At 53.3% G+C, this 27,975-nt stretch overlaps 1 protein-coding gene across 1 annotated transcript; it reads right to left on the bottom strand.

Annotated features, from left to right (window-relative positions):
* Positions 1-56: 56 nt before the first annotated feature.
* Positions 57-21,934, bottom strand: NRIP3 (nuclear receptor interacting protein 3). Its single transcript, NM_001444861.1, is given in 7 exon segments — positions 57-2,984; positions 3,281-3,375; positions 3,492-3,544; positions 4,177-4,316; positions 6,091-6,173; positions 6,658-6,816; positions 21,687-21,934. Coding segments are annotated over 7 exon segments (720 nt in total). The 5' UTR covers positions 21,861-21,934; the 3' UTR covers positions 57-2,968.
* Between the last annotated feature and the right edge of the window lie 6,041 nt (positions 21,935-27,975).

The following is a 27,975-nucleotide window of genomic DNA, read 5'->3' as shown; positions in this document are numbered from 1 at the left end:
CCCGGGCTCCCCATCTTCCAGGGGCCCTGACACAGAGACTTCGTCAGACAAGCACACGGAGTGGAGGAGTTAACTTTATTAGCACATTAATCTCACAAATAAACCCAACACAGCCAGAAACACTGAGCAGGTAAAGTGCTAACGCAGAGCCTGGCAACAGGAGGAGGAGAAGCCGGTGCGTCCCCTCCATGTTCCCGGCCCGGGAAGAGGTTTCTATGACACGAGCGTGAAGGCAGCCGACCAGCCCTGCAGTCCACCTACAGACCCTCTGAGCTGAGGATCAGAAATCCTACCAGGTGGGATCGGTGCAGGGCACGGAAAGAGAAAAGTCAGAAAACGTTTGCTCCTCAAATGAGTCAGGCATAGAAACACCAAACACCAAAAACGACGTTTCTCAGACTCCCCGTATTTGAGAGGGACACCTGATAAGGTGAGGAAGGGGCAGTTGTAGACACTTGCGCCTTGCCACTGCCTGTCTTCCCGAGCTGCGACCTGGCTAGACACCCAGCCCACATCCTCACTCAGAGGCGCCGGGGAGAGCTGCCCTTACCTGCTTATCCGGAAGCAGACCAGCGCTTCCTCCCGAACACCAAGGAGCCATGGGCTCCCAGAGTCACCAACCTGGCAGCATTTCAAGAAGATTAATGAAGCTCAGATATTTTTAGGTACCTCTATCAGGGCTGAGGTTTAAAGCACAATTATTTGGTTAGTGAATTCAAATGATTTGACTAAATTGAGTGAGACTATGACATCCTAAGCTCAGACCACCCCAACTGCCTCTATTCCAAAACTGGAAAATCACTGACTCGTTTTCAGAGGCCAAGAAGACCACTAGAGGCCATCTCATCATCCCCCGGACGCCACGCAATCCTGAACGCTAAGGGCCAGAACCAGTGCCATCTTTCTAGCACCTGAGAATTCCCGGCCTCGTGTGGTCCATAAGGAACCCAAATAAAAATAAACCGGGCCAAGGAACTTCCAACATGCCTCAGTCGTGGCCAAGAATCAAGGCTCAGCGTGGCACTTTCAACGAGGGAAGGAACGGGTGACATGTTCCAGCTGGGCCCCAGGAGAAGAAGCGGGCCAAAGTGCCCAGGGAGGAGAGCCGAGAGGCCTCAGCGGAAAGGCGCAAGCGCCCCTTTGCTAAAAAATGGGGGTACTTTGAGGGGACCCTGCAGGCCAGTAACATGGGATCCCCCTGCTGAACTCCTACTGCGGCTGGGCTTAGGTTTCTCTGCAGAGTCTGACAAGGCAGGGGCCTGGGGATGACCCAGTGACAATTGGCTGCGGTACGGCTGCCTAGCTGTACAAATGGGGGTCGCCAACTTCCTAGTCTTTAGGGAGCTTCTGTAAAGCTAAACACACTCAGAGCTCCAAAGAGTCGTTTGGTAGGAAAGCACGTGGACACTAGGCGAGATGGCTGGTGGGCCCCGGCCAAGCTCAGAGTGGGATCAGTAAACACTCAGGGAACCACTGCTCTGAACCAAGGTGACCTTGGAATCTCTTAAAGGGACACCCAGAGATGGCTGTTTCTCTGACTTCTCTGAGCACATGCCTGACCCAAGTGAAGGGGAGAGTCCATTACAGGGGCCTATGTGCCCAACTGACACTGCAACAGAAAGCTTCGAGAAACCCTGCGATCTCCAACCCTATGAGGGGGTCAGGAAATAGGGGGCAGTCAGAAAGAGTTCTTAACACTGCCAGCTTCTGCCTGCCTCTTTCCTTGTACCAGGACGAGCTTCCCAGCCCTCAATTCCCTGCCAGGAAGTTTCGTCTCTCACCTCCATCCCAGAAAGGTTTTCCTAAATGGGCCTCCCCACCAGCGGAGTCTGCCCTTCTCCTTTAGACCTGCTTGGGGTTTTTTCATCTTTCCCTACTCCTGCGCCCAGCTACCGGAGTCCAAGGCAGACAAACGACAGGCTAAGCAGAAGTGCTGACCGCATCTCAGGGGTAACAAGGTCTGACAATGAGGCCCAGACCATTAACTGAAGCCTGCAATTCCATCTCAGAGAGTGGCGGATGTGCTTCTGTCTGCGCTTCCTTCTTCCTCCTCCCTCCAAGAAATTCAAGCTGAGAGGCCGTCCCTTATACCCATGTCTCTTAGGCACCAAGATAAGCACCTAAATGTGACGGTCTGGGTCAGGGGACTTTAGTGGGCTTAGCGCGCAGGAGGGAGGGCTGCGTCAGCTCCTCCTGGCGTCCGTCTCCAGAGCAGAACCTCCCCTACGAGGGCAGGCGAACCCAGAGCCTCCGGGCGTCCGTCTCCAGAGCCCCACCTTGTCTTTTTACAACCCCCACCTCTTCCATCTCCTCTCGAGGCCTGACAACAAATGGAGCACGTGGGAGAACGGGCTTTGTCAAGTCTGAGATCCAGGTCCCCTCTGCCACTGACTCGATGCGTGAGCTCAGACAACTCGCTTTGCCTCTCGGACCTTCAAGAGAAAGGGCTGGACCCGATGATCTCTCTGGGCTCTTTCAGACCAACTCGTACTTGAGAAATCAATGAATGACTTAGAAGAAGTTCTAATGCTGAGACATCTCAGGTATCCTGCATCTCTGTGAGACAGCTCAGAGGCGGCCAAGGTCGGGTCCCTGGTTATCACACACGAGCTAGAGGAAAAGATGCAAGTGTATCTACGGAGAAACAGAACCTGGCAGCCCCTAAGCTTGACTAATAAAAGCAAATTCCTGGAAGAAGCAGAGAAATAGGCCACAACTGAGACCTGGCAGTGTCATAAATGTCTATACAGTAAGTGATCAAAGGAGTAAAAAATAACGGCTACAACCAGACAAGATCTCGAAGCACAGACTACAGTCTAGGGGGTTTGGGTGGGAAGGAGCCCCTGGAGCTTCTATCCGAGGGAGAACTTGGTCCACAGCAGGTGCTACTGCATTTGGTTCAAACCCAGTTTTCTCAATCTGTCAACCTGGTGTGTGTGCACACGTGCAGACACGCTGCAGGCTCTAGTTATGCTTCTGAAGTGCTGAAATGAGAAAGAAATAGAAGAGATGATACCAAATTCAAGAAAATTAGGCTGAAGGCAAGTATAATTTTAGTTTAAAAGCTACCCATTTCCTCCACTACTCTGTACGCCGTACCACTGCTGCCCATTCTGACATGCGGGCCAGCGGGTTTTGTGGGACTGTGAACTCGGGGTGGGAGGGTGTGCTGCGGTGCGACCGAAGGCCAAAGGCAGGACCCGACCCGGGACCCCGCGTGAGGACCGCTCCGGTTGGTGACCCATGGGTTCGGCCTGCCCTGAGCCGGCCCGGCACTCACTTGTCTTCATTCACGGCAACCGTCTCCACAAAAGGGATCCCTTCCTTGTCTGTCTTCCCCACGATCAGCCGGTGCTTGTCCAAGTTTATGACACACTGAAAACGAAGGAGGCTCACTGGTCGCTGGGAATGGTCCCACTGCGGGGTCTCCATGTCAGAGGACCCCCTGCCTCAGAGAGGAAGTGCCAAGGGGAAAGCAGAATCAGTCTTACCTTCAGAGATCGGAGAGTCTGGAGACCAAGAGACAAGGTTTTCTCATTGTCCTCTAAGAAAAAAATTAAGATGTAACCATTTTCGTGTTGGTTTAGAAGTCGGCCTTGTCATCATTAGGTTCTAGCCAACCTACCATCCACCCATCCACCCATCCTTCCTTCCGTCCAACAAACATCTGTTGAGTATTTATCACATTAAGCAATTTCTCCAGGTGACTGTAGTTCAAAGGTGACAGAGTCAAGATTCAAACCCAGTTCTTTTTAACTCTAAAGGACAAAGGCCCTTGGACGAAACGCAGGAACGCAGAGTAGTCTAGACTAGAGGGCGTGTGGGAAGCACAGGAGGTGGAGGGACCCGTCGGGGGTTTAGGGCAAAGGAGGAAGAGCACCTCGCCGTCTCCCGCCCACTAGCCCAGGGAACCTCTTCGGGGCCGTTTTTACTGGCACAAAGAAACGTCTGTTCTCATACCCCTTGAATTTTTTAATTTTCTGGGTGATTCTCCACATGTCTTAAATGTAGCTCAGGGCCCATCTGGTACTTTGGAAGGAAAAATTGGGAGGAGATTTATAGCACAAAAAAGCGGAAACCTCGGATTTTGAAGAAGTCAGTCTTCACAGCCACGAGAGCCCCCCGAGGGTTTGGTGGAAGGAGGGGTGCCCAGGTCCAGGCCGCAGTTCTACTCACCAACCACAGCTGCTGGGCAGTCCAGGCGGAGGGAGCCCAGGGTGATCACCAGGTGCTCAATCTGCCCCATCACTTTCAGATGCCGGGGGAGACAGAGCTTCTCTCCCTCGAGCCTGTGAGATCTGACGTGCTCCTTGAGCCTGCACAGAGAGAAAATACCAGAATCCCCTGGGCACCAGGTTTCTGGGGAAATCTGGCAACGCCTACTTTTTGACGGACAGCTGGAATTTTCCAGGAATTTCCTCGGTTTAATTTTACCAAAAAATTGCTAGCTTACACTTCTTGTTTTATCATTTTATCCTAAACATGCCAGGGAATATACAAAAGTAGACTCAGCTCCTGTTCCCAAAAAACTATGTCACTATCTGCATTGGTGAAAGAGGAGAGCTGACACACTCGGAGGGTCCTTTTCGGCACCCCAGCATTCGCCCCCCGCCACGGCCCCCACCCCCGCCTTTTACCCATCTGTGGGTAGCGGATCTAGAGAGGGCAGGTGAATCCTAATGTGAGAAGATGCTTTGTCCCATGCCCAATCCTCTCTTTGTCTATTTCGGTCTATCCTCCTCAGTGAGTCTCAGGCCACAAGGTTGGTGCAGCAGGTACCTGTCTGTTACGGGCATTGATGCTGGCATCAGCAAGGAATGTTGTGGAGAAAGTCTGCCCAGGGGAGGAGGGGAAAACAGCACCAACACTTCACACAGTGGCATGAGCTGACTGGGACAGCTGGCACCCAAGCTATCCGGGCTGGTGGATAAGGACTCAATTATGGACTTTCCGTGCCAGCACTCCCGCCTCACTCCACCCCCTCTCTTTGGGTGTTACAGCCCATCTGAAAGAAGGGCTGCGGTTTTGCAGGTGGTTATTAATCCCTCGGGAATCACGGCAGTCTGCTGCCTAACTGTGCACCAGGACAGTACGAGTCTTTCTGGAAGCATCATGGTGCACTGTATCTGGCCTCTTTAGCACAGAAGAGAGCTCAGGATTCTTCCCACAGGAGCGCTGTGTCCTGGACGCCCTCCACCACCCTCAACAGCAATGCACAAACCCAGAGAGCCAGCTTCAAAGAGTCGCAGCGGTGGCGAGGGTGAGGAGGCAGAGACGAGAGGAAACAGACCACGTGGCAGAGGTCACCGAAGAGACAAACCGGACTTGTGCAGGCCCTTCCCGAGGACGAGGACGGGGGCGGGCCCTTCCCGAGGACGGGGGTACCTTGAAAGGAGCTTCAAACGGGCCATGCTGTCTTCCCTAGGGATGGCTGCAGCACACAGACGTGGGCTGGGAAAGGGCTAGGGGGGTGGGAAGGGATGCGGTTGACCCTCCCAGTCTGGCCGGACCCCAGGGCCTCTCTGGTGCTTCGGAGGGAAGAGAAGGAAGAGAAGAAAAGGACACGCCGAGTGAAAAGGAAGACAGGCACAAAACGGCCTCCTCCGACAAGACAGAGGGAGAACTCAACCCCGCCCGCCAAGAGGACTGAAGACACTCAACGTGAGAGGGTCCGCGCCACACCCCGTCCCAGCGGGGCAGTGCGACCTGAATTTGCGTGTCATCTGCAGAGAGGAAAGGCACCGGCCTCCTCCGCGCAGGTCCGGTCAACAGCGACAGCGCCCGGCTCCTCGGTCTGACTGAGGCTTCCCAGGCCTGGCAGTGTGGCCTCCAGGAACAGGACCCCACATAAGCGAAGGCCAGACACACTCTGCTTTCACCTCTCCAGGGCAAACCCCCAGGGAAGCTCCCCCTGACGTGCGGTCTGGGGTACCAACCAGGACGCGGGCATGGCACACGCTCTCTCATTCCAGAGTCCAAAGTCTCTGCTCAAAACTTAAGCAGTGCGCGTTAATGGAAAGCCTGAACCTCGAAATCAGTTCAAGCCAAGAGTGGATGAGCATCTGACTTCCACCGCCAGTGGCTACTTACCCCAGTCGGTCCACACAGGCTGAAGAGATGAGATTGTACTGGCAGCCCGTGTCAACCAAGGCTTTCACATCCTTTCCAGCACACTGTGAGAGGAAAGAGACTTTCAGCAGATGCCAGAGAAGCAGGAGGGAAGGAAGATCCAAAGAGCAAGAAACAGATGTCGCAGGAAAGGCAGGGCTGGCGAGCACCCTCACAATTACCAGCCGGCGTGTCCCAGCTCCACCACCGCAGCGGCCCTGGAGGGTTCCTCCTGCTGGCCCAGCGCTGACAGAGGGTCCCCAAAGGGGACCTTCATTCTGTCCACCCAGCAGCCCTTGATGTGTGTGTGTGTGTGTGAGCGCATATCCCACACCCCTTTGCAAAACCGATGAGACCCCTGGTCCTCCTCCCAGTGACACACATGTGAACAAAATCCGCGGAGACGTCCCGTGGTGCACGGCGTGTCCTTGGGGCTCGATGGTGACTATTCCGCGATTAGACGGACATTCTGCACAATTGGGAGGCGAGGCCCCAGGACAGGGATCACGACGGGACCACACCTTGGAAAGGCTGTCCTCAGTACATTACCTGGCAAGGAACCCAGATCATGTCCTCCTCAGACTTCCTGAGCCCCTCCGACTTGGCCTGACTCAGTCTGCTGGACTTGGAGGCCCAAGGGACACGACTGCTTCGCAGCTTAGACAGGTTGGTTTCCAGGAGCCGTCTCTGCAGAATGTTGTGAGGTTGCTGGGGGGACAGAAGCGGAGGCTTCTGAGCCGAGGGCATGCCCTGCTCCCGCTGCCCCCCAGGTGCCCAAGAAACAGCGAAGGACCTCAGCTAACTGAGCTCCACCTGGGCTGCTTCTTTATTCTTCCTTCAGCAGGGACTTGGCTGGCCTGTCAGAGCAGGCACTGTACCCCGGTGAGCAGCAGGCCGCCCGGACGGAGCGGAAGAGCAGTGGGGACCCTGGAAACGTGGACGGGGCTGACGGCCTGGGGCTAAAGAGAACTGGGGCCCTCGTGATCTGGATAGCCTGGGCCTCCGGCCCTTCCCTCCCTGACAAGGCTTCTCAGGGGAGGGTCTGTGGAGCAAACGTCTCTCTCCAGGGGACTGAGAGAGGGCGGCGCATTCTCACGGCGGAACAAACCTTGGCACTGGTTTCAGAAGTTCTGCGTTCTTCTATCTCAAGCCTCACTCCCTCATCGTCTTACGATTTGGACCCAAATGAGTCACAGGCACTTGCCCTGGAGACCTGGCTCCCCACGGGCTGCGTCATCCACGGAGAGGATGAGGCAGGAAGACAGGGGTTGACGCCTGCGGAGTCACTCCCGCAGGAAACGCACTTTAGAACCTGGTGGAAGCCACGGGAATTATCCTTACTGTTATCCTCTGGACCTCAAGGAGCACACGGCTCATCACGGATTCCAACGCTCTTCAGCGGTCCAAGATCAAGAAGCAGGGCCTTAATCAGACCTTATACCATGTGGGGTGCCCACTGTCGGGAAGCAGCACGAGGCATGCCAACCCAAGTCTGCTCTCTGACAGAGCTAAGGAGGGCTTTGGGGCAGATTCAGCCATGCCCTACTGTTGCTACCCAAAGAGGCCTCCACAAAGTGTGAGTCACCTCTTGAAAAAATGTCATTTGACCTGAGAGATTTCTACACCGAAGCATTATAGTCCCAGGTTATGGTAATTTTTAAAATCCCTCCAAGAACAGAGCCTAACCCCAAGTGTCTGTGTAACACACACCAGACGGTGTTCTAATTCGAGGGAGAAGAGAGTCACTCCAAGAAGCCTGGAGCCCGGAACCCTCCCAGGAAAGGACGGAAGGAGAAAAGGCCTTCGTTATCCTGCGCCTTCCAGAGTCCTCAGAAGAACGGAGTCAGAGCCATGACTCACTGTAACCCTGGTGAGGCAGTGACAGGGATGCCCAAAATATACTGATCTTTGGCAAGGCAGATTCTACGTTAGCATCCTTGGGAAAGGAGGGAGGGCACTTAAAAGAAATGAGAGCGTCTTAACTTGGTCAGGAAGCACTAACTCTATTGCACCTGCCGGTCTGAACCGGGAGAAGGCTTGGTCCTCAAAGAACAGAAATTCTCCACTCTTAGCTCTCTTACTGACAAGCCTGGACTCACACCAAAGCGGGGCGTTCACTTCTTCAAGTCCGTGCTCGGCAGGACCAACTCAGATAAGCTGGATGTGTAGACGTGAGACTGGAAGGGCTTCGAAAGCCCTTCTAAGCGAAAGTTTGAGGCTTCCTGTCTCCACTGGGCTTGCTGAACACCACTTTACCCGGCTACTCTCAATCTTGAGAGGGTCTAATTGCCACTGGACCGATGAGGCAAAGGGGGAAAGTTCTGCAACATTTTCCTTGAAGTCCTCTCTCTCCTGAATCTTCCTACGAGACCCCTTCTCCACCGGCTGTATACACACTCAAAGTTCTCATCTATTGGAGAAAAGACTCCTAGACAAAACCTCAGACCCTGCCTCAGCTCTACGTCCTAATCTAATCCTGTCCTAAATGGTCTTTAAAAAAGTTGAAATGACTAGTCTATTTCCTGATAGCCTATTGAAATCACGTGTGATCCCACAACACCCATAAGGATCCCTAATTTCCAAACCTGATAGACACTTCCGGCCTTCATTTTACTTGACTTCTCCAGGGCATGTGGTCCTGCTGACTCTTCTGTTATTTGGTGACCCCAAATCGTTCAAATGCAATACATGCTCAGTGTAAAATGTTCGAATATCACTGAACACATGCAATTCAAAGGCAGAGCCTACCCAACCCTCCACCCTTCTCAGTTTCATGTTCTACAAATAACAACCATTACCTTTAGAAGTATATCCCTGCAAAATTTTAATACATTTACAAACATAAATAAAAATAGAATCATACTATAACAGTCTTCCAAATTCTTCTGTTTTTGTTTATAGAAAGGCATTTTTCTATATCAGTACATCTAATTCTCTTCATTTTTGTAACTAAAAGTATTCATAGGAGTTGAAAAATCACAGCCAATTAACTCATAAGAACCTCAGAAATGCTCTTCTGAGGTCATTTAATTTTGCCCTCATGTTTTCAATGACAGTGTAACTATACATTTACCTCTGCTCTCAACCAAAATGTCACCGACAGTCAAGAAATAAGAATACAGAGAACAGTAAACAACAACAACAATGACAACAAAAGAAGAATGCTGGCAAAATTCTGGAATCTAAAAAGCAGACCAAAAACTAGTAACTGATCTAGTCTAGAGAAAGCTAAATGCTTCACGCCTTCCACCGGAGTGGCAGACGTCCCTTGCGAAAGAAAATCCAGGGCCTCCTCTTCTTTCCGGACGCACCTGGACTGCTTCCCAGGCTTCCCCGCAGTGAGGCAAGGCCACATGCCTGAGGCTGGCAAACAAGGTGTGGGTGGAAGTGACCTGCACCAGCCGCAGGCCTGGCCTCTGAAACGCCCCTGAGCGCCCTCCTCTGTGTGCTCGTCCTCCCCCCGCGGCCTGGAGCGGCAGCCTTTCTGGAGACAACAGGTTGAAGACAGAAGAGTCACTGTCAGCGTGGGCCCCCACATGACTACATGGAGAGGGCTGTCTAACTGACCTTCCCCTAGAACGAGTACTTAAGGAAAAAAACAAACCATTACATATATATATATACACATATTTTTTATTTGAACTATTTTATACGTGGGGATCTGGCTGTAAAAACGTTGCCTACTGAAACTAAAACCTTGGAAAAGTTTAGGAATTATAGGTATTGTATCTCTACAGTTGGAAAGTACAATTAGGGTTGGAAAGAGATCAGTATAAAGCCTGCATAAGACTCCTACTTGACCCAGACAACTGGTAAGAATGCCAAAAGTTTATTCCTTCTGTAAGGGTAAGTCAAAAGTCTGGTTGGTCGAGTTTGGCTGGGTTCAGAATACATTTCCACAACAGCTCAGCATGAGGGTGGAGTGGCACACCACATCAGAACTGAAGGGTGCACAAGATTGAAAGGGCCCACCTGGAGCCTTGCACAATGAAAGATAAAAGACTTCACCTCATTAAGAATTTTTGGAATTTCGTGCATGACAAAGATTCCCAAGGCTTCCAAAGAGAAAAAGATGATTCAAATACAAAGGATTAGGAACCAGAATTACACAGGACTACTCAATGGCAATAATGGAAGTTAAAAGACAATGGGATTCTACTTTTAAAAAACCTGACAGCACGTAATTTCTAAACCTAGTCAAGCTATCAATTAAAAACCAGGAAAGTTATTTTCCATACATCGTCAAGCAGCTATTTAGGGACAGGCCCTACCAAAGTGAGGGAAGTCCCCAAACAAAGAGAAAAGCATAGGATCCAGGAAATAAAGCTCCAACAGAGAAGAGAAATATCAAAACCACTAATGAGGTACCAACTTACACTGGCCAGAATGGCCATCATCAAAAAGTCTACAAACAAGAAGTGCTAGAGAGGGTGTGGAGAATAAGGAACCCTAGTATACTGATGGTGGGATTGTAAATTGGTGCAACCACTGTGGAAAACAGTATGGAGATGCCTCAGAAAACTAAACATAGAACTACCATTTGATCCAGCAATCCCACTCCTGGGCATCTACCCAGAGAAAACCACAACTCGCAAAGACACATGTACTCCAATGTTCATTGCAGCACTATTTACAATAGCCAAGACATGGAAACAACCTAAATGTCCATCAACAGAGGAGTGGATCAAGAAGATGTGGTACATAGACACAATGGAATATTACTCAGCCATTAAAAGGAACGAAATACCGGCATTTTTAGCGACATGGATGGACCCAGAAATTATCATGCTAAGTGAAGTCAGCCATACAATGAGACACCAACATCAAATGCTTTCACTGACATGTTGAATCTGAAAAAAGGACACAATGAACTTCTTTACAGAATAGATACTGACTCGCAGACTTTGAAAAACTTATGGTTTCCATAAGTTGATCACTGTACAACTACAAATGTAATAAATTCATTGAGTCTCAGGCAATCCTGAGAACGGTACTGAAGGAAAAGCCCAGGATGTTAGCTGTGGGGCGGCCTTGAGAGCAACCAGTCCAAGAGGAAATGGGGGAGAGAGCACGTCAGAAAGGATGGCGTCCCAAAAAAAGAACTTCTGGATCATGCAGAGTTTTAAGTTTCTTGTGAGAGATTTAAATTGCACACAGAAAATTAAATAAAGGGGAACACAGGCAATTATTAATTGTGATAGAAATATTTGTATGAGAAAGGAGACACAATTAAGGTATAGTATTTGACTCAGCTGTGAGTAAGATGAATATAGTTACAAGAATGTAAGCAGTAAATGCTGATTTGACCCAAAGTAGCCACTTAACTATTATTAACATGTTATAATATTAGCACAGTAGGAGAGGGAACATGGGGTGGAGGTAACATCAAATTAAGGACTAGTTTAAATTTTCTTAAGTTTTAAATTATATACCTGCAGGTTTTTTATAAAAAGTAAATTTTAAAAATACACCCCAGGAGTTCCCAACGTGGCGCAGCAGAAACAAATCCGACTAAGAACCATGAGGTTGCGGGTTCGATCCTTGGCCTCACTCAGTGGATTAAGGATCTGGCGTAGCTGTGAGCTGTGGCGTAGGCCGGTGGCTACAGCTGCGATTCGACCCCTAGCCTGGGAACCTCCATATGCTGCCCCAGTGCAGCAGTGCCCTAAGACAAAAAAAAAAAAAAATAAACAAATAAAGATATACCCCCATACAGTAGGAAAGCATACAGCCACAAGAAAAGCCAGCTTACGGTGGCCTAAAGGGAGGTGTATTTTTTCTCACATAACAAGAAGACAGGGGTAGGCAGCTGCTGGCATCAATTCAGCAGCTCAGCAATGTCAGGGTCACTGCTCCTGCACTTCTCTTGGCCATTCCCTCACGGCCACAGGATGGGTGCCCCAGCCCCAGGCATCACACCCACATTCAAGGAATGAGGAGGGAGGAAGGGGCTCTGTGCCATCTATTCTCTTTCCCAGGAAAGCAAAAGCCTCCTCAGAATCCCCTCAACAGTCTTCTGCCTTCATCTTCTAGGGTTCATGTGGCCACTTCTAACTACAAGGGGGTCTGGATGAATTTAGCTTTTCTAACCTCCGTACAGGAGTCAGGCAGATAGCAAAGGGGTGAAAATAGGTGATAACTTGGCCAACTAATGATGTCTGCCGAATTGTGCAAAAACGAAACGGGTGTACATGCGTGCACACCAACAACGTAACTTAAGCAGATGTAATCCCGGTTACCCTCTAACCAACCACCTTACCATCTATTTTCTTACATCTGGCCTGCTCTCCGCATGTTAAAATAGCACATCATCTGTACACACAGGCGATTAAGGTATAAACATGCCTCAATTCACTTAACTGCTTCTGAGTTTGCCCTCAGGAATAGTGCTTTCGTAAACCTAGCATTCCATGTTTCTTGAAACTCTCCTCAAGAAAACCACTGGCTTCTAACACCACTTTTCTGTCTACTCTGCTTCCGTCTCATGGATTGGTCCCTTTGCCTCTGCTCATCTCCTCATCAGTCTATCTTTGGTCCTTTCCCACTCTACAGATCCTTTCAGGGCAGGCTCAGCTACAGAGCCTGCCCGCAGCCTTAGCTGCTTTCACCGCCTGTGCAAACCTCTGCCCTTCTGGCGCGGACTCTCCCTGGTCCCCGGCCTCACCCCGGAGTTTTACACCCGCGCCAGCCACCTGCGAATCCCCACTCAGACGTCCTGCCGGAGCCCGTCCCGCCGGCCTTTCCCGCAAAGCCCGTACCTTCTCCGCATTCTTCACCTTTTGGGGAGTGAAACTCCGCCTCTTCGACACCTCGGTGTCCTCCGCACGCCTGCCCTTATTACTAAGCCCACGTTAGCTCTTAAAACAGGACTTGGACGGCCTCCTCCCCACAGTGGCTCCCCCGCCAGCTCGATCATCACGAAACGCGCAGGCCAGCACTTCAGAGCTCTCGCCACCGCGTCCCCCTGCCGGGTCTCGTCTTCCGGCCTCCGTGAGGGCTTTTTCTACCTGAGCAAAACGACCTTGGGCAAAGCGCTCGTCCGGCTCAGCACGCCTCTCCTCTCAGCCTCGCCGGCTCCCTCGGTCCTAAGAGAGGCCTGCGCTCCCAGGTCCTGCCCTGCTCGCCGCTCTGGATCACTCCTTCCCCACCAGCCCCACCGCACCCCACTTCCCGACTCTTTTCTTTCCCTGACCGCCCCCCCCCCGCCCCCGCCGCCCCGTTCCGAGTGCAGGTGGTGCCCAGCTGAGAACAGCTCGGCTGCGATGTCTACAGCAACACGCCTCCAGCAGGAACCGTGCTGTGGACCCCGTCTTCTCCCGCCAGCGGCTCCGCAGAATCCCCTCTGGGGATGCCGGGCGGGCGGCAGCAGCTCCCGGTCAGCCTCAGGATCACCAGGGCAAACACGTGGCCCGCTTGCTACGCCGTACATACAACCATTCTGTCTTTCCCTCTCTGGACAACATTCGATACCGTACATGAGCGACTCGCTACTTCACACAACAGAGGCTTCGTGTTAGGTGATGCCCCCCCCCCCCCGCCCCCGCAGGGAGGTGCAAGTGTTCTGAGCCTGCGCGAACCGGGCTAGGCTAAAACGCAATGTTCGGCAGGTTGGGTATTTCACACGTATTTTCGACCTACAATATGTTCACTTTACAATGAGTGCATCAGGTCGTAACCCCACGGTTAAGCTGAGGAAGATCCATGCCGTCGCCACTTCTTCCAAAACGCATCTGGCAGCCATCTCCTTCTACCCGCTTTAGTGCCTCCAATAAGAGCCAAGCCGCCGCCACCTCCAACTGCGCCACGGCCGTCTCCCACCCCGACGTCCGCCTCCTCCTTCACCTTGCGGCAGTTCCTGCTCTACACGGCCAGCAGAGCAGGCTTTTAGAAGTACCAGAGAGATGATACATTCCTTTACTCAAAGCCCTTGGATGGCTTCAGACAAAACTCAAAACTTCGTTCCACGGTCTACAGGGGACTGCACCATCCAGGCCCTGCCTAGCTCCCCGACTCTGCAGACGCACCACACACACCGCTCTCTGGTTTTGGGTTTTGGTTTGCTTGGTCTTTTAAGGGCCACACCAGAAGCACATGGAGGCCCTCGGGTTAGGGGTAGCGGCCAGCCTACACCACAGCCACAGCAACGCAGGATTCTTAACCCACTGAGGGAGGCCAGGGATCGAACCCAGTCTGCATGGATACTAGTCGGGTTCATTAACCACTGAGCCACGACGGGAACTCCTGCTCTCCGGTTTTGCCTCATGGCTCAGAAACGCCTCTCATTCTAATGCTCTGCACCTGCCATGCCCTCTGCCTGAAATGTTCTCCCCTAATGCTTCAAACACTTAGCTTTCTCTCATCTCTCAGGTCTCAGCTCAAGGGTCACTTCCTCACAACGTCTTCCCTCACCATGTCATTTAAAGTAGGTACCCCCACCTCGTTAGTTACTAGCACACCCTATTTCTTTTATTGCGATTATAAATCCAGAATGACCTTGCTTACTCACTTGTGTACTATTTCACTCCCTCGCTAGAGTGCTGATTTCACAGGGGCAAGGACCTTGGTGTCGTGACCACAACTGTATCCCCAGCTCCTGACAGAACACTGAATGCACACGTCTCTAATTTTCACTTCTTCAAAGAGCCCTTCCTGAGTCACCATCCAGGGCTGTCTTTCGGAAGCCCCTCTCTACCCTACTTACACGGTCTGCGTTCCCTGCACTCCCCCTCCTTGGCTGTTGCTTTGTAAATTGGCGTAAGTGATTTATGTTTATGTTTGTTGAAAGGGCGAGCTTCTATTTTCCGGCTCATGATACACAGGGTTAGAAAGACAGGAGCTGCAGGCACTTTGGTGGCTTCTGGACAGAGCTGGCAAGTCGTCCTCCTGACAGGGGTCCTGCTTTATGCTTTAGCTCAACAAGGCAACTACTCACCGAAGCAGTCCCTGGTTCTCTACTGTACCTGCAACGTGGCTGCTAAACCCTCACCAGGGTCCAGGACCTAGATCTTGGGCAGGTAAGCTCGGACGTGTCGCCTGAATCACCAGCAGGAGCAGCGGAAGGAAATGGGCACTGTGGGAGGGCGGCACTCTGGGTAGACAGAGCTTAAGCTCCTCAGCCTGGCATCAGGTCTGACTAAACGTCTCTTCTAACCAAGCTGCACAGTGGGAAGAAAAGTGAGGGAAGACAAAAGAGGCTACAGCAGGTAGCAGAGAAACGTGATTTGAGGATGAACTTCCAAGCTCACTTTCTCAGTCCCTCTACTGATGCTGCGCTGAATCCAGGCAGAATCAAACTAAGGGATTTCTGGGGTCCACAGAATGGGCCAGACTGGAAAACAGGAGAAATGTCATAAGTCTGCCTTCTTTGTAGCAGCGACTCTCAGAGGAGAAACCCAAAGTTTCTAGCCTGCAGTAGAACCACAACTAGAACCAGTTAGAAACAGGGGTCAGCAAACAGCCCACAGCCCACAAGCCAAATCCAGCTTACTGCCCAGTTTTTTGCTTTTGTTTTTTAGGGCCACACCTGCGGCATATGGAAGTTCCCAGGCTAGGGGTCCAATAGGAGCTGTGGCTGCCGGCCTGCGCCACAGCCACCGCCACACGAGATCTGAGCCACGTCTACGATCTACACCATGGCTCGCGGCAACACCAGACCTGTAACCCACTCAGCGAGGCCAGGATGAAACCCACATCCTCATGGACACTAGTCAGGTGCGTTACCGCTGAGCCACACCGGGAGCTCCCTGGTGCCCATTTTCGTAAGTGAAGTTTTCTCAGAGCCACTCAACACCGCTTGTTCACTGTCTACGGCTGCTTCTGCACTGCGGCAGCGGAGCTGAGCAGTCGAGACGGACCGGCCTGCGAAGCCAATCTGGTCCTTATAGAAGACGTTTGCTAACCCGTGACTTGGCGGATCATTTAGAATATACATGCTCTGGAGTCAGACAGAGCTGAGTCCGAGTCAGTCATTACCTTGCCGAGTTTTGTGCGGACGGAGTGAGACGGTCCCTCTGGAGCCAGCTACGGCCCGAGTGCTCAAATGTTAATGATTACATGCATGTGGACCCATCTACTTTAAATTCTCCTGCTCGGCTTCAAGTTGAAGCGGATGAGCATTTGCTTTTCTTTCCTTCAAAGGGCATGACATTCTCCTCCCCATTTCTGTGTAGACAACCTGGACCCCGCCTGTCCTTCCCTTCAAGCCCAGCACACACGCCTCCATCTGGCCTTGGAATCTAAAAGGCGCCAGTACCCGTGCTTTCTCTTGCTTGTTTCCTAGCGGAATATACAACATGCGGCCCATCCTACGCCACAGTCACACAGACAGACTGTCCTCGGGTTTACAGCTGCTCAGGACCCCACGGGAAGCTGCCTAAGGTCTACCACAGGCCCCGGGCCTCTGCGTTCTCTTTGCCTTGAGGCCCAGCAGACGTGCGATTTCAGAGACGAAGCCTTATTCTTTTTTTTTTTTTTTTTTTTTTGCTTTTTAGAGCTGCCACCGTGGCATATGCAGGTTCCCAGGCTAGGGTGGAATCGGAGCTGTAGTCACTGGCCTACGGCACAGCCACAGCACCGCCAGATAGGAGCCGCGTCCGTGACCTACACCACAGCTCACGGCAACACCGGATCCTTAGCCCACTGAGCAAGGCCAGGGTTCGAATCTGCGTCCTCACGGATGCCAGTCAGATTCGTTAACCACTGAGCCACAACGGGAACTGGGACAGCCTTCGTCTTGACTGTCACCTGCTGGTGTGAGATGGTGGTTTCTAGCTGCCCACAGCAGTCTGCGTTTCTGTCAGAAAGGATTCACCCACAAGCAGGGAATCTGACCAGAGAACCTGCACAGCTCTCACTCTGAGGGGCATACTCTGGAAGCAGCTTCCTCTCCGCATAACCTCCTAGTCGGCTGCCTCGCCAGGGAACGGCGAGACTTTAATTGGGATGCCAGGCTCCATCACAACTGTCCCGCCAGGCCAGAGTAACCGCTTCTGCCACTGAACTCCTCCAGTGCGGACGGACTGTCACATCTGACAACTAGCATGGGCTTCCTGGGGGCTGTTCATCTTCTGGAACCACGCACTTGACACCTACGCTCGAATAACTACTAGCCGCCTCAGACTCAGCCTGTTCAGAATCGAATTCCTGATTCTTAGTCCCTGTCCCAGTCTTGTAGTCTCTTCCCTCTCCTGTGCACTTAGCCATTTCAGTAAATGACAAACCATTCTTCCAACTGCTAGATCAAAACCCTGAGATCCTTCTTGGGAATTCCCTGGTGTGGCTTTGTCACTGCTGTGGCATAAATTCAATCCCTGGCCCGGGAACCTCTGCATATTGCAGGCGGGGCCAAAAGCAAACAAACAAAACGAAAAAACAAAAAACTCTGAAGTCATTCTTGACTCTTTCTTTCAGACCCTTAATCCAACCGCTGGATTAAACTGCCAGCTCTGTCTTCAAAGTACCCCGGCATCTGCCGTTTTCTTTCGCCTTCACAGCCAGCACCGCTGAGCCACCATCGCTTCTCACCCGACTGACCACCCGCTTCCTAATCGTGTCCCTGCTTCGACCCCTGCCCTCTGCGGCCTGACCCGCCCAGCGGTCTGCTTTAAGAAACAGGCCACGTGCCGGGTCACACTCTGCATGGTTTTCCACCGGTTCCCGCGTCAGACTAAAAGCCACATGGCTGTACGATGACCTGTGCGGCCCTGAGCTGTCTGGCCTCCCCCATCTCTCTGAAGTCACCTCCTCTTGCTCATCTCACTTTGGCACAACGGCCTTCTCAGAGCTCTTCGATCACAGCAAGCACACTAACAATTCGGGGCTTTGCGATGACTGCTCCTTCTGCCTAGAACATTCTTCCCAAAGACATTTTGCTCTCTCCTGTGCTTCCATATCCCCTAAAATGTAATCTTAGCAAGGGGCCTTTCCTGACCCCCTACCCACAGCAGCAAGGCTCTACTCCGCCCTGCCGGGGCCACATGCTCCCTATTCCCTCACGCTGGAGTGTTTTCTCCAGAGCACGGGTGACACGTCATATGCTGTGTGTTTACTCGACTGACTTCTGCTCTCTCCCTACAAGAACACAAGTGCTATGAGGCTAGGATCTCCATTTGGTTACTATTGTATCTTCAACCTCTAGATTATGCCTGATATGTCATAAACGTTCAATAAATTGGGGAGTGAATTCATATGTTCTATCCTCTCTCCTAACCTATAAACAGCTTGTGCAGGGAGACTATGCTATCTTCTTCCTGTGGTCCTAGAACCTAGCACTGTGTCCTGAACACAGCAGGTGTTCAAATAGTTTGCCAGAATTAGGATTCAATCACAGCTCTGGAAACCTGGAGTTTGCATCAGATCCTGATGCTATACTGGTATTTCAGGCTCCTCTTCTAGGACTCCAGAATTCTCGGGTCCAAAATCTACAGCATTATGGATGTCTGCGACACTATGAATAACTAATCTACAGGGCACCACTGAGAGCTGCCCTCAGTGACAGAGATTCTGATCAAGTAGATCAGATACTCAGATTACAGGGCTACTCATTTCATGGTCAGCCGGCTCTGCTGTGTGCCACCAGCCTTCCCCCAGCCTTCTCTCATATCTAGTGCATTTTGTGAAAGTATTTGGCTATAAACAGAATCAGTCATAGACAGGAAACCAAAACTCTCTTTCTATTGCTGGATAAGTAAGGATATAGCCTGATGGTCAGTAATACTATCATATAGGAAAGACAATGTATTACCTCATGACATGGCTGTTTTTAAAAATGACAAAGTCTACCTCAATGAGAAGAACATTTACGAACCTGGTAGCTAAAACAAAGAAATTAGAATAGGCAAAGCTCCTAGAGTGACTTTTCTTCTCGAGCTTCATTAACTTGAAAAATAATAATAGATCAATTAAATATGACTCATATCTCTGATTTTGGTTCTGAATTTAATACAGAAAAAAAGCCAGCACAAGATGAAAGAATAAACAAAATAAGAGAGCCAGACATGAGAAATAAGATTAATTTCGACATCAGACTTTGCAGCAGCCAGCTACACACAAACAGGAGTGGGGCAAAGGCAGGTCCCTGGGCCAAGAGAGCAAGACGGCGTCTGACTGCCTGTGGATGCCCTTTGCTGATCCAAAAACAGCTGGCAGGCTGGGTTCAAACCGTGAACGTTACTAAAGGGCAAGGTAAAAGGCAGATGACTCAGACAACTCAGCAGTCTAATTCAAACACAGGTCACTAGCACGAGGAAAACAACCCGCCATGTCTCACTAGGACAAACCCCAGCATCAGATGACACCGAGCTGTGCTTTTCCTCAGCTCCCTCTGAGCCCCCGCCTCCTTCCCTGCCCCTCTTTACTGAGTCTGTGCTGCACCAGCCACTTTGTTTTGGAATCCTCAAAACTCCCCTTCAGAGAGAGAACGCAAGCCAACACTGCTCTATACTTACTACCAAGTGGGTCAATAAAGAGAAGCAAAACAGTCCCTCCATGGTCATTTCTAAGACTGTCCTGAGGCAGCAGCATGAGGTCCAAGAGAGCTTAAGCAGCCACCTCACCCAGCGCTCAGGCTCTCCAGCCCCATCCCAGTCTGCCTGGCACCTGCGACCTCTTCCAGCTCTTCAGAGCACTGGCTGCACACCGCAGCTGTGAGGACAGGGAGGGAGGGACATCAACTCCACAGCAGTGGGGAGCAGGATTTGAACCCTGTTCAGGGTCTCCCAGTAAACCGCTGTGTGTCGCATGCATGGCAAGAAGCTGCTTCTCCTCCCAGCCTGCTTCTACCTTCCACGCTACCAGCTCCCATGTGGCTCAACTGACACAGCCTGGAGTCAGAAAAGCAGATGGAACTCATCCTGCACAGGATAAAGCAGAATCAAGAACGCTAAGGAAGAACAGAGAGGCAGTTCCTCAGGTTGGGGAACTCCCTGACACCCCAGGACAACCAAAGGTCAGTCATATCTTAAATCCAGCATGAAGAGAAGAAAAACATGCCAATTTTTACTTGTGTTCCTATTACTCTTTATTGGTTCCTTAGGCTTCCGGAAGCTAGGATTATTTTGGTCTGAAGACTTGAACCTGAGTTGCTAAAGGCATCTAAACAGTTGCAAAGTGAAAGAAGGGAAGAGAGACAGTTACCTGTTTTTCTAGGACTACATTTCGGTCACTCACCACTGAGTCAGCATTAATCAGATTAACTATCCTGTGGCTTGAGTAGGTAAAGTATCTTTTAAAAAACAAAGCAGTATAATTGAGAAGTCATGCCATGCACATAAATAACTAAAAATAATTCCCTGTCACAATGAGGGGAGGACAATTCTGATCTTGGTGTCTGTGTGTCACTAGAGGTGTTGAAAAAGAAAAAATAGAAGTGGATTCAGCAACCCTGCCCTTGATACATCCTGGGGCTGGAAATGGCAATTTCAGTGGTCCCTGAATTTCCTACCCTTTCCCTGACAAATTAAACATTCCGAAAGCGCAGAAAAATTCTGGAAAAAAATATGCAAAGTATCTACTTCATTTAAAAGATGTTTAAGTAATTATTCATAAATTACTGCCTTATTTAATAAAGTGATCATGAAATTCAAGAAAATAAGTTAAACTACAGGAAAATTCCAGATAAAACTACAAAGCTAAACACCAATTTGGTCCAGCACTACTACAGTGACTTAAGGATGGAGACTCAGATACAGTTTTTAAACGAGTAGCCCTTAGATCCCTATAGCATCCCTCCTATAGACGGAAGACAACATGGTCTTTGAACCCAGCCCTCCGGTCCTGAGTTTCTCCCTCTTAATGCCAAGAACAACCCCGCTAGAAAAACAAGCCTGCGCCAGCCCCAGCCCCAGCCCCAGCCCCAGCCCCAGCCCCAGCCCCGCACACCAGCTGGTGGCTGAGAGGCAGCAGCTTCCTCCCTTCATCCACTCTTTGGGGCTGGAGCAGGAGGGGAGAAAATGTTCAAGAGCGGTTTGGGGCTCAGGAAGCCTCCACGGTCCCACCCTTCTTCTCCTCCCCCACCCCCCAACCCCGTTGGAAGGTCAAAGTCAAAGAAGACAAAAATCGCACGGAGAAGCACACTTCGCAACGGGGGAAAGGGATTCGACAACAGTCGTCTGGAGCTGGACACGGCGACTGCCCAGAAAGCTCCCCCCGCCACTTCGTCCTCCCCCCTCACACGTTCCGGGTCACCTCTGTGTGGGTCACGGGCCGGCCAAGCAGCCCGGGAGGCAGCGGGAGCTCCCGGGCCGCGAGGCTCCAGCCGCGCGCGCTCAGGCGTCGGTACCGCGAATGCGGGGGAGGAAGGGGCCCGAGGGCGGGAGGCGGGGCAGGAGAGACCCCAGGGGAGGATGCTGAGCAGGAGGGAGGGCGAGCTCGAGAAGCCCCGACGGAGTCCGAGCGAAACGGAAGCCGGGGGTACTGGATGGAGCGGAGTCCGAAGGACGGCATCCGCACGACAGCGGCCGGCGGGGGCCGGGCCGGTGACTCAGGGAAAGCGGCCAGGGCGGGCCCGGGAGACCGCGCCGCGCGAAGGAGACGGGCCGCGCGCGGGGACCCGGGGGCGAGCGCGGCCGCGGGGGGCTCACCGTGTCCTTGGACGAGCCCAGCTTCTTGAGGCCGTCCAAGGGCAGCAGGTCGGCCGAGTCCTTGTGGATGAACTGCACCGCCTGCTTCATCCGGCGCTGCTGCCGCAGCGACGCCGCCTCCCGCATGTCCGTCTCCTTGCGGCCGCCCTCGGTGAGGAGCCCTGAGTAAAACATCGCTGAGGCGCCCGTGGCCCAGCGTCCCAGCCTCCGCCCGCTCCCCGGCCGCCCGCCGCCTCGAGCCTTCCAGCGCCGCGAACGCCGCGCGCCGCCTTTTTTATAGCCGAGCGTGACGTCACGGGGAACAGCCAGTGCGCGCGCAGGGGGCGGGGCCGGCACAGCGCCCCCCCCCGGGGGGCGGGCCGGCACTGCAACCCCGGCCGGCGCGCGGCTTCCCGGCGTCCGCTGCCCACCTGCGCACGCACCTGCTGCGGGGCTGGAACTGGCGAGGAGGGACGGCGCTGGTCAGACTGACTCCGAGCGCGGAGGCTCCCCCGCGGCCCAACCAGTCCCTCCCGTTGTAGGTGCCCCGCATCCCCAGGGATGAGATATAGGGGACCCGATGCCGGAGCAGCTTCTCCCATTCCAGCCGCCGCCACTCCCTGGGCCCTACCTGTCCACGCCGTGGCTGACCCCGGAATCACCGACAGCTGGGCCATGCCCGAGTCCCGCCGTCCGCGCTGCTTCTCGGCTTCACCAGTTCCCTCTTCCGCGCTCCTCCTGGAGCCCCAGAGTCCTAAGCCCCGGCTCGGGAGGACGGGCGTTGCACTCTAAAGTTGGGATCGCTCGGGATTTCTCCAACTTCACATCGGTCCCCACCCACCAGGCCACGTGACTGGGGAGGGGGCAGCCCCCGCGGGCCTGCCGGAGTTGTTCTTCCGGGACCCTCCCTCCTCCCAGCAACCCCTGCCCAGGGCCCCCACCCCCACCCCCCGCGCCCGGCACCGCGCCTCCGCGCTGGGGAAGCAGGGCCTGGCGGACGCCTGCGGGTCAGCCTGAGGCTGGGGAGTGGAGAGGGTCCCCGCCTCGACTGCACGCTAGTGTGAGCCCTGCACCTGCTCCTCCGCACACCTAACGGAAAAGCACGTTTTTCTCTGCCAACTCCGGTCTTCTTTCACGGGTCTCAAAAGCGTGCCCCTGGGAGTAACTGGAACCTGGTTTTCTTTGTGAATCTCTTACTTTCAAGCCATTTAATGGGGCCTTCAGGCATCCTGGGTCCGGGCCGCGATGTTGTGACTTAGTACAAACTGCGTTTCCACCCAGAAACCACCACCATTACATTCTCGCACCCCGTCTCACAAAAGCAGGCATGAGGCAGGAAGCTCTGCTCTCTGAAGAGAACCAACCAAAGTGACAATAACAACATTTACTGAGCCTTTACTGTGTGCCAGGCACTGGCATAAATACTTCATTGAATCCTGGCAACAGCTTATTAGATGGTATTATCATCATCATCCCCATTTTACAGGCAAACATCCGAGACTTCCTAACCAGACTCCCCCGCGGGCCTTGGTTCCCTTCCGATCCGGCGCTGGCTGCTGCCAGAGGAATCTTTTCAAACCGCACACGTGATCATCAGCCCCACAGAAGGCTTCCCATCGCTCTCAGGTAAAGACCCATACTCTTGCTGGCTCTGCCCTCCACCTGCACCTGCACTTCGGCCATGTCAGCCTTCTTTCTTCCAGGTCCTTCGAACAGCCATTCTCCCTCCCGCCAAATGGCCTGCCTTTGACTATCCCGCCGTGCCCTCTGTCTGGAATGACCCTGCTACCCTGTGCAGTGAACAGACCTCGGGTCCCAGGCATTTCTTTAGGAAAGCCCTCTCTGACTTCCCAGAGGGGTGGGTTCTCCCTAATTATAAACTGTGCCTCTCTCCTGGACATTCCACCTTTTTGGTGGTAGTGGTGGGGGCATTATTGGTTATTTGGTTTATATTTCTCTCCTTCACTAGCTGTAATCTCCAAGAAGGAAACTGGGTCCATTTTTTGCTTAACATTGAATCCCTAGCACACAGGAGGTGCTCAGTAACTACGAGTATAAGTACGGCAAGAAGTTAGGGTCTTATCCAAGGAAGGCAAATGGTACCCCACACTGTCTACCTCCGGAACCCAGAAGGGCTGGGTTTGACCTCCTGAAAGTGCTCCTTTCCCTCTGTTCCTGCCTTCAGCACTTGCCCCAGATCCAGAGCTCACATACTCCTGTGGGAAATACATCCAGAAGGCTGCTTACCTGGCTTCAGGGAAGCCCCCGGTTTCCTGTCCCCCAGGACACTCATGGAGCGCACTGTCTCCCGGAGGGGGGCAGCAAGGGGGATGGGATGGCAGCTCACCTTCCGGTCCCCTGGCACACCCCCAGCAGTAAACAACAGTGGCTGCCCAGGGCCGTTCTGTCCTGTTGCCTGGATCCCTGCCTGGTCACTCCTCCAGGCCCGAGGCACCCAGGGGACGGTGAAAGACAGCCTTGCCTTGTGTCTCTGGGGTAGGTGCCTCTGAGCTCAGCAAAGCGTCCGGACAGGTCCGACAGTGAGCGCTCCAGGGGATCTGGCCAGGGCAGCCACTTTCCACTGAGAAGAAGCCAGGCAGGCAGATGCCAACTCTCCATGCTCAGGCAGCTCAGCTCAGAACTGCAGCCTTTTTGTTGAGGATGGCCCTGCGGAAGAAAGGGGCTCTTTTCACAGGTAAATTCCCCCACGCCCCATCCAGAGCACCGGAAGCTGAATGTCTCCGGTTGAACTGGAATTGGGCCATATCAGGTGTTACTGAACAATAAATAGGGCCTTGGCTAGAGCTGAATGCAGCGCCCTTTGCTAGAGTGGGATCTGTGTGCTGCAATTGGGCCTGTGGCCCCGACACCGCTGGTCCTGTCATCTCTCAGAGCTCTTCCTCAGCCAGACTGATGCCATCACTGCCCTGGAGCTTGGGTCAGGACGGGGACTGACCCTAAGAGTTTCTGCAGACGGCAGACCTCTGCGTGGTTTAGCTGGTGTGCCCAGACGACTTTGACAATGACCCTTCCTACCTCCAAGCCTCAGGTCCTGCGTCGGTGAAAGCGATGCAGTGGGACTGCATGGAAAACTGGCCTCTGTAAACTCTGGACGGCTCTACCAACACGAAAGTTCTCCACATAGCCAACCTCCCTGCCCCACTGACCCATCTTGGGAGCAGAATAGACGTGTTAAAAGCGCAGGTTCTGGAGTCCAGCACTCTAGACCTGAATCTCTGCTCTGCTGCTTACCAACTGCACAATGAGTAGGTTACGGCACTGTGCCGAGTTCAGCTCCTCCCCTAGAAAATGCCGTTAGGAATACATCGCTGACCTCTCAGCTCTGCCGTGAGGGTTAAATGAGATAATAATGCACCCAGCACGTGGAGGCGGGTAGTCCGGGCTCAGCAGAAGGCAGCTACCCCATCACCTGGGACAGCCTCAGGAAAACCGGAGGCTGCCGAGCCTCGGAATGGGCCCTGGCCTGGCCTCCTCTGTGCCCCCCTCCCCCAGGGCTCCAGACCTGAGCCCCCTGCCCGGGCTAGGCCTTCCAGGGCAGGGGCTGCCTCCCTCTCTTCCTCTACATGGCACCTCTGGGTCCTGAATGTACCAGGTGGCTCTGTTCTGAGGTCCTCTACACCCTGCCATGGCTGTTAGAGAGGGTCTGCCCTTGAGAATCATACTAGACAAGCTGATGCTCTTTCAGTTAGAATTTTATTCGTGTTGTCCTCATTCTAAGTGACAGGAAAGCCAGTTGGAGATTCCTTCAGCAACAGTGAAAACTTTTTGCTCCTGAAACTAACACAATATTGTAAATCAACTATACCTTGATTTTTTAAAAAAGGAAACCTGTGTTGTCCCCTTAATTTAAAAGTGCAGGGACTTCAGGCATGGCTGAATCGGGGTTCAAGCAACACGATCGCTGTGTTTCAGCTCGGAGCCTATGTCGCTGGAGGCAGGCTCCTGGAATCCTCTGGCCATTAGCAGCTCCCGGCTGACAATCTGGTCCTTTAGCTTCTCTTCTTTCTTTTGGGTCTTCAGGTAACAAGAAAGGCCTTTGTGAACGGGTTACAGATGAGTGCTGGGACTGGCAGCCAGAGAAATAGAGAAGAGCAGAAGAGAAAAGGCAGAGAGCCCAGGAATTGTCACCTGTCTTCCCGCCCATGCGTCCTTGGCTCTGACTTTGCCCTTGGGCCCACCCTGAAGTCATGACCACTGCCTGGTCCCCTCCTCGCCACCCGGTCCTTGTGGCGGCAGGTCTGCTTCCTGCCCTGGGGCCTCCCACAACCGCAAAGCCCTCCGCAGGAAGTGTCTCCAAACTGTCCACAGCAGCTGTCACGTGTACACCAAGGTCTCTGGCAACACAGTGCGTGCAGGTTGGCACCCAGCCCTGAAGACTGTCTGCTCTGGCAGGTTAGTACGGAGGCAAGAGTTAGGTCTATTGCCTTCCTTCAGGGCAGTGCCAACATCACAGCCTCATAAAACTGGGCTCATGGCAGCCTCGCCACTGTTTTCCAAAGTGGGCTCAGTCTTTTGGATCCATTCCTGTCAACGAAGATTTTGTTTCATCTCCTGATGAGGATGGGCCGTGACCTCCAACCGGACAGTAGAAAAGGGGAGGGAGAGGGACCGGTCTCAGGATCTCAAGCAAGAGCGTCTGGCGGAAGAGGCTTGCCTGCTGGGAGGCCTCCGCCGAGGGCTCTGCGCCGAGGGCTCTGCGCCTCGGCTTCTCCGTCTGGCCGGGCTTCGTGTGGTTTCAGCGAGAGACAGCGGAGCACAGGCCCCCCGCAGACTGCGCCCGCAGGGGACCGACCCCTGCCCCCTTCCCTTTCCCTGTTCACCCCGAGCAAGGAGCTGGAGAAGGGGCGGCCCTCCAGAGGCCCCGGGAGAGCCCTTCGGTTGGAGCTGGCCTGGGAGATGCCAAGCTCCTCAGGAGGCCGCACGGCCTCAGCTGTCACACCCAGCCAGAGGTGAGAAGGCTGCCAGGAGCTCAGGGCACCCTGGCCACCTGTCTATCTCAGGAGCACGGAGGCCGCCCCCGCCTCCGTATGCTGGTAGCTACCCATGCTGCGTGGGTGTGACAGTGACGCGTCAGTGGCCCTCTCTGAGCAGCTCCGGGCTTGCGGGCCCTGGGCACAGAAAGGCCAGGGACTGTACACTCAGGTGTGCGGGCAGCCACCCCCCCACCCCCCACCCCGCGCACGGCACTTGCGGGCCTGTTTTCACACAGCTCTGCACCGCCCGAGCAGACACGTCACTGTGGTTGTTTCTGAAAGGTTTTATTTTCAAACAATTGCAAACTTAGGAAAGATTGCAAAACCAAAAACAATACCAAGAACACCTGCATGTCCTCCAACCAGAGCCTTCGCCTTTCACGCCAGAGCCACGGCATTCGCTGTCCTCCAGCACAGACACACACACACACACACACACACACACACACGGGCACACACCCCCAAACACTGTCTTCGGACCCACCTGAGGATAAGTCACACATACGCTGTGACGCTTTCCCACTAGGATCTCGCCGCGCATTCTTCCTAAGAAGAGGGATTTCTCTCGCACCTAACAGTGCAGCTACAAACCTTGGGCGTGTTCGCTGACACAATACTTTCATTTATTGTGGTTCGCGCTTCCGTTTCGTCCGCTGACCCAGCGATGTCCTCTAGGATCCCCTCCTCTGGCCCCGGGTCCAGGCTGGGTTCGGGGGCTCCGCGTCCCACGGAGCTTCCGCGCCCTCCAGGCCGGGACGCAGCCCCGGACTCCTCGGCCCTTCGTGGCAGGGACGTCTGTGAAGAACACAGTCCTGCGTCTCTTTCACTAAATGTTTCTTGAGACATAATTCACACCCTGCACAACGTACCACGTAACGTGGGCAATTCAGCGACGTCGAGCGCTTTCACGGAGCTGGTGGGCCCCCGTCACCAGACTCAACTTTAGAACACACTCATCGTCCCCGAAGAAACCGTGTCCCCATGAGCCGTCCTCCCCACCGCCTCCGCAGGCCTCGGAGCCCAGGCGGCCTGTCGCCTGCAGGCCCGTGGCTTTGCTTACTCTGGACGTTTCCTGGAACTAGAATCATGCCACACACGGTGACTGGCTGCTGTCACCCGACGCGTGTTCATCCCTGCTGCGGCACACGCCTCGGTGCTTCTCTTTATGGCAAAAGCTGCCGGTGTGTGCGTGTCGCAGCCGGCGTAGCCACTCCTCAGTGACACGGCCGTCAGGGGCGTCTGCGCCTTCTGGCGATTGTGACTATCGCCGCTCTGAGCTTCTGGGCACGCGTGTTCGCGTGGCCGCACACTTTCAT

This window comes from Sus scrofa, chromosome 9, assembly GCF_054392235.1.
Source record: "Sus scrofa isolate SSC_HxYL_T2T_F1_AM1 chromosome 9, Sscrofa_HxYL_maternal_Yorkshire_Landrace_v2.0, whole genome shotgun sequence".
In the NCBI taxonomy this organism is placed as follows: Eukaryota; Metazoa; Chordata; class Mammalia; order Artiodactyla; family Suidae; genus Sus; species Sus scrofa.
The sequence above is the reverse complement of the archived record's forward strand: the minus strand, read 5'-3'. Positions and strand labels throughout refer to the sequence as shown.